This window comes from Vombatus ursinus, unplaced genomic scaffold, assembly GCF_900497805.2.
Source record: "Vombatus ursinus unplaced genomic scaffold, bare-nosed wombat genome assembly UNPS02010751.1, whole genome shotgun sequence".
Classification (NCBI taxonomy): domain Eukaryota; kingdom Metazoa; phylum Chordata; class Mammalia; order Diprotodontia; family Vombatidae; genus Vombatus; species Vombatus ursinus.
The window spans coordinates 23,573-29,324 of NW_020950529.1; the positions used below are offsets into that span (position 1 = coordinate 23,573).

A 5,752-nucleotide genomic window follows, 5' to 3' on the forward strand; every position below is an offset into this window, starting at 1 on the left:
CCCTTTCCATACCCTTCCCCAATTCCTCATCATTTTATCCACCCCCAGTACTTCCCACTAACTCTTCAACATCTCCCAATGGTCCCCATCTCCTCCCCTTCACCCCCATGCTTCTAAGTACCACCCATACTCGCATCCTGTGCTCTTCCAAAAGCCTGTTGCTGTGGGATTGGTCTCTGTCTCCCTCTGGTGGCCGAGTTGGCCGTACTGTTAGAGGGCCCTGAGGAGGCCATCAGAGCGTACGCTGCTGAATCTATGGGGATGTCAGCTTCCTTCCAGTGTGCAGGTGGAAGAGGGCTCAGAGACTGCTAAGGAGTTCACCCACTGAGGTCTCCACACCACACAGGGAGTTGATTGTGCCATGTTGGGGTAGGGAGACCCAAGCTCTGCCCTCAGGGAGATCCCGATCTGGATTGACTCAGACAGGGACGGAACAACTGGGCAGAGGTGTGGTGGAAACGACATAACTTTGGGAGCCAAAAGTTGGGTTCAGATGTCAACCCCAGCACTACTTACCTACAAGACCTTAGGCCAATCCCTCCCCCTATCAGGTCCTGAGTTTCGTTATCTTTCCTCATAGGAGAGGAGGTGTGCTGCGGTGGATAGAGTCAGGAAGATCTGAGTTTGAATTCAGCCTCAGAAACCTGTAACCTATGTGACCCTAGGCAAATCACTTAACCTCTCTGGCCTCAGTTTCCTCATCTGTAAAATGAGATGGTTGGACTCAGTGACCTCTAAGATGCATTCAAGCTTTAAATCTAGGAACCTGTGGTAAAATGAGGGGAGAAGGGAACCTCAATAGCCCTTTCCAACTCTGAAACCTCTGAACTCTGAAGCTGGTGCCCTCTAGGTGGGAGTGAGCATGGAAGGCTGCCTAGAGGAGATGGCACACCCAGAGTAAGAGGTTGGCCAGGAATAATAATAGCAACAACTATAACATGCCCATTGCTACCTCTGTGGCCTTGGGCAAATCACATCACCACCTCATTGTTTATTCATCCGTTTCCTCTTTGGTTCTGTGATGAGGATTGGATTAGATGATGCTTCCCGCCCTAAGTCTCTGCTCCTCAATCTCTGATCCCAATGCTTTTTTTTTTTTTGCTTTTTGGTGAGGCCATCAGGGTTAAATGACTTGCCCAGGGTCACACAGCTAGTAAGTGTTAAGTGTCTGAGGCTGGATTTGAACTCAGGTCCTCCCGACTCCAAGGCCAGAGCTCTATTCACTGTACCACCTAGCTGCCCCACCAATGCTTCTTAAAGGAGTTTTAATCTGTCTGGATGTAGAACACAGGGCCTCTTCCATTTGTAAATGGTCTTCAAGAATAACTGTTATTCGGGAGACAAGGTGGCACAGTGGATAGAATGCTGGGCCCGTAGTCAGGAAAACCTGAGTTCAAATCCAGCCTCAGACACTTATTAGCTGGGTAACCCTGGGCAAGACACTTAACCCCGTTTGCCTCAGTTTCCTCATCTGTAAAATGAACTAGAGCAGGAAATGGCAAACTGCTGTACTATTATCGCCAAGGAAAACCCCAAACGGGGTCACAAAGAGTCTGACACATCTGAACAGCAATCTTGTCAGGATGTAGACCTCAGGACCCCCCCTCCTCCTGCAGTGCCTGATGGTGGGCTGCTGTGACCTTAGCTAGGCTGGTCCTTGGATGACAGATATGGACTCTGTCACTGAGCCCAGGCTTGAAGCCAACCCAGCTTGGTAAGAGGTGCCTGAGCTAACAGTAAGAAAGATTTTTAGAAGGACAGAGGGTGTTCTATCATAGAAGGAGAGATCTCAAGGGGGAAGGCACTCAGTGGTCATGCTGTCCAACTTCCTCCTTTTACAGATGTGAAAACAGAGGGACAGAAAGTTAGTCACCCCAGGTCACACAGCAAATGGTAAAGCTGAGAACCAAACCCAGTAAGGTTCAGACATTATCATCCTCATGTTATATATGAAGAGCAAAAATCCCATAGAGGTGAAATGATTTGCTCAAGGTCACACAGCTAATTGAGGAAGGGGTTGGGAAGGGCATAAGCACTTACATGAGCCCTACTATGTGCCCCTACTATGTACCTACTAGGTGCTTATCGGTGCTAAGCATTTTATAAGTAATGTCTCATTTGAGACTCACAATAGCTTTGGGAGGTAGATGCCATTATTAACCCCATTTTAAAGTTTAAAAAACTGAGGCAAACAGAGGTTGAATGACTTGACCAGGGTGATAACAGCTAGCAAATGTCTGAAGTTGGATTTGTTCTTGACTCTGGACTCAGAGCTCCCTCCACTGCACCACCTTGCTACCTCTAGGCAGACATTCTTTCTGTTACACTTTTAGGTTAAAGTTTGCTACTGTTCTGAGAGGCAGGTAGTACAGTCATTATTTTCCCTATTTTTCAGGTGAGGAAAGTAAGATTCTGAGACATTAAAGAGCAAGGAAAAGAGGGAATTTTAAAACAACTCTCAGGTTTTATGTCATGCCTTTCAAATTGGCAAAGATGACAAATGATGAAAATGGTATATGTTGGAGGGGTTGTGGGAAGATAAGCTCACTAATACATTGTTAGTGTAATTGCAAATTAGTATAACCATTCAGGAAAACTATTTGTTTGGTTTTTTTGGGGGGGGGGTTAGGCAATTGGGGTTAAGTGACTTGCCCAGGGTCACACAGCTAGTAAGTGTCAAGTGTTTTGATCTGAGCCCAGATTTGAACTCAGGTCCTCCTGACTTCAGGGCCAGTGCTCTATCCACTGCGCCACCTAGCTTCCCCCAGGAAAACAATTTGAATCTATGTTCAAAAAGTAACAAAATTGTGCATACCCTTTGATCCAGAGATACTGCCTCTGGACATACACATTAAGGAGGTATAAAACAAAAGGAAAGTCCCATATATACACCAATGTTTTCAGCAGCATCTTTTGTAGTAACAAAGAACTTGAAAGAAAGAGGGAGCTCCCAGGGCCCAGCTTGGGGAGGGTGGTTGTCTGGGGCACACGAGGGCTGAGCAGACCTGCCGAGGTCCCCAAGGAAGGGGTTCTCCTTTGCCAAGGCAGGACCTGAGCTCTCTCTGTGCCTGTGTGCCCAAGGCTGGGCCATGGGGAAAGGAAGCAGCAAGCTGGCCCCGGAGGTGTTGGAGGACCTTGTGCAGAGCACGGAGTTCAGTGAGCAGGAGCTGAAACAGTGGTACAAAGGCTTCCTGAAGGACTGTCCCAGCGGCATCCTCAACCTGGAGGAGTTTCAGCAGCTCTATGTTAAGGTAAACCTCCTCCCTCCTGCCCTTCTATCTTTCCCTGCCTGGGCTTCTGGGCCGTGGATGGAGGTCCCCCACGGTTAGCTGGGTCAAAGTCTAAGCCCCTGAGGACTCATGCCTATGAATCCCAAGGGAGAGGGTCCCTACCCAAAGGGGGCAGTGCTGGGGCCTTCCCTGTGGTGGGAGGTGTTACACAGATCCTACCTGGAGGCCCTCTCCATTCTCCCTCTTCTCTTCTGGGAGCCAAGAGCTCACCTGATCCCCAGTCTTTCCCTGCCCTGGAAGTGTAGGTGGCCTTGTGCTTACCTCCACCATACCCCAGGAGGCTGGGGTGGGAGGGTGATGGAGTGGGGAACCCTAGGGACATGTCTAGTGGCACCTAGGCCTGCAGTTTCAGGTTGCTCCCACCAGGACCCTGGGTTTCAATTTTTTAAAAATTGTTTTATATTTTTTCAATTAATGAACTATTTTCTCTCCTTGACCCTAATGAAAAAGCCAAAAAAAAAAATCCCTTGTAACAAATACATACAGTCAAGCAAAGCAAATTTCTTTATTGGTCATGTACAAAAATATCTATGTCTCATTCTGCTCCCTAAGCTGATCACCAGTCTTTCAGGAGGTGGGTAGCTTCAGGTCTCCTGAAATCATGGCTGGTCATTGCATTGATTGGAATTCTTAAGTCTTTCAAAGGTTGTCTTTACAATGTTATTGTTATAATATAAATTGTCCTCATAGTTCCACTCGTTTCTCTACGCATCAGTCCCTACAAGTCTGCCTTGGGCTTCCCCCCCCCCCCCCCCCCCGCGCCCTGGGTCACTTCTGACCCTGCCTCAGTCCTCTGCTCTGCTTCCTGTTCCCTCTCTTCTCTCTACTTTTCCCTTATGGTGTGTGGCTCCCTGTCCCCTTCTTTTCCTTTCCCCCCAACTCTTCCTCTCTCTCCTTGATCTAGTTTTTCCCATATGGTGATGCCTCTAAGTTTGCCCAGCATGCCTTCCGCACCTTTGACAAGAACGGGGATGGGACCATCGACTTCCGGGAGTTCATCTGTGCCCTGTCGGTCACCTCTCGAGGCAGCTTCGAGCAGAAACTCAACTGGGCCTTTGAGATGTATGACCTGGATGGGGACGGACGTATCACCCGCCTGGAGATGCTGGAGATCATTGAGGTGCTGACGGCGAGAGACGTCACAAGTCAGAGCGGGGCTGGGGCATTCGGAGGGGTCGGGGTCAGAATAGGGGAGCAAGAGGGAAACTGAGGGGGGCAAGAAGAAGTCAGGTTTAGAGGTCAGAGAGTGGACCGCATGACTGGGGTGGTCAGAGAAGAGAAAGGCAGATTTGGAGAGGTCAGGGGTCAGAGAAGTGAGTTCAGAGGTCAGTGGTTTTAGATTAGAGGTCAGAGTAGTCAACAAAGTCACACAATCACAGAATGTTACAGTTTGAAGGCACCTGTGACCATCTTGTCCAACCCATACCTGAACAAGGAATTCCTACCATAACATACTTGACATGTGGTTTTTTACTCTCTGCTTGAAGCCTTCCAGTGGCAGGGAGCTCACTCTTTCTGAGGGCAGCCCATTATGATTTTAGACAACCCTAATTATTTGAAACTTTTCCCCTACATCAAGCCTGAATTTGTCTCTTTTCAACTTTTACTTATCGCTGCAGGTTCTGCCCTCTAAGGCCAAGAACAAGGCTAATCCCTTTCCCACGTGAAAAATGCTTGAAAGTGATAGGTATCACTTCCCCAAATCTTCTCTTCACCAGGCTACACATCCCCAGGTCCTTCGGCCAGTCTTTAGGTGGCATGACCCTGAAGCCCCAGGTCAGGGGGTCAGATATCAGAGTGGAGTAGTGAAGTTTGGGAATTGGAGGTCAGGATAAGTGATGAGTTCTGAGGTCAAGGGTCAAAAGTCAGCGTGGAACAGTGAAAAGGCTGGTCTCAGGGAATCCAAGGGGCTTGTCCAGGAGGCTGGGCCAGCAGGGAAGGAGGGGCTGATTCAGATGCCTTGAGCAGCATCTCCCCTCTTCCCTGAAAGGCCAGGGCTCACCGATCTCCTTCCTTCCCACCCAGGCTATCTACAAGATGGTAGGAACGGTCATCATGATGCGCATGAACCAAGATGGGCTGACCCCGCAGCAGCGTGTGGACAAGATCTTCACCAAGATGGATCAGGATAAGGATGACCAGATCACCCTAGAGGAGTTCAAGGAGGCTGCCAAGAGTGACCCATCCATTGTGCTTCTGCTACAATGTGACATGCAGAAGTAGGGGGAGCCCTGCCCCTGGGCCTCCCCCTCCCCAGGGCCTTCCAGGGTCTTAACCTCCTCTGTCCAGGGCATCCCTGTGTCCTACCCTGGGCTCCCCATTCCCAGGGCCTCCAGGGTCCTAACCCCTTCTGTCCAGGGCATCCCTGTGTCCTACCCTGGGCCTACCCATCCCTAGGACCTCCTGGGGTCCTAACCTCCTCTGTCCAGGGTCTCCCTGTATCCTACCTTGGGCTTCCCCAT

General features: G+C 49.6%; 1 protein-coding gene across 2 annotated transcripts; it reads left to right on the forward strand.

The window, feature by feature from the left end:
* Positions 1 to 3,089: 3,089 nt before the first annotated feature.
* On the forward strand, positions 3,090 to 5,513 carry LOC114037914 (hippocalcin-like protein 4). Of its 2 annotated transcripts, XM_027854918.1 has the most exons (3): positions 3,090 to 3,251; positions 4,195 to 4,410; positions 5,316 to 5,513. In XM_027854918.1, the coding sequence occupies exons 1-3, from the start codon at positions 3,090 to 3,092 to the stop codon at positions 5,511 to 5,513; spliced, it is 576 nt and encodes a 191-aa protein (XP_027710719.1). The 2 variants fall into 2 exon arrangements, with proteins under 2 accessions (XP_027710719.1, XP_027710720.1); XM_027854919.1 differs by lacking the exon at positions 4,195 to 4,410.
* The last annotated feature ends 239 nt before the right edge of the window (positions 5,514 to 5,752 follow it).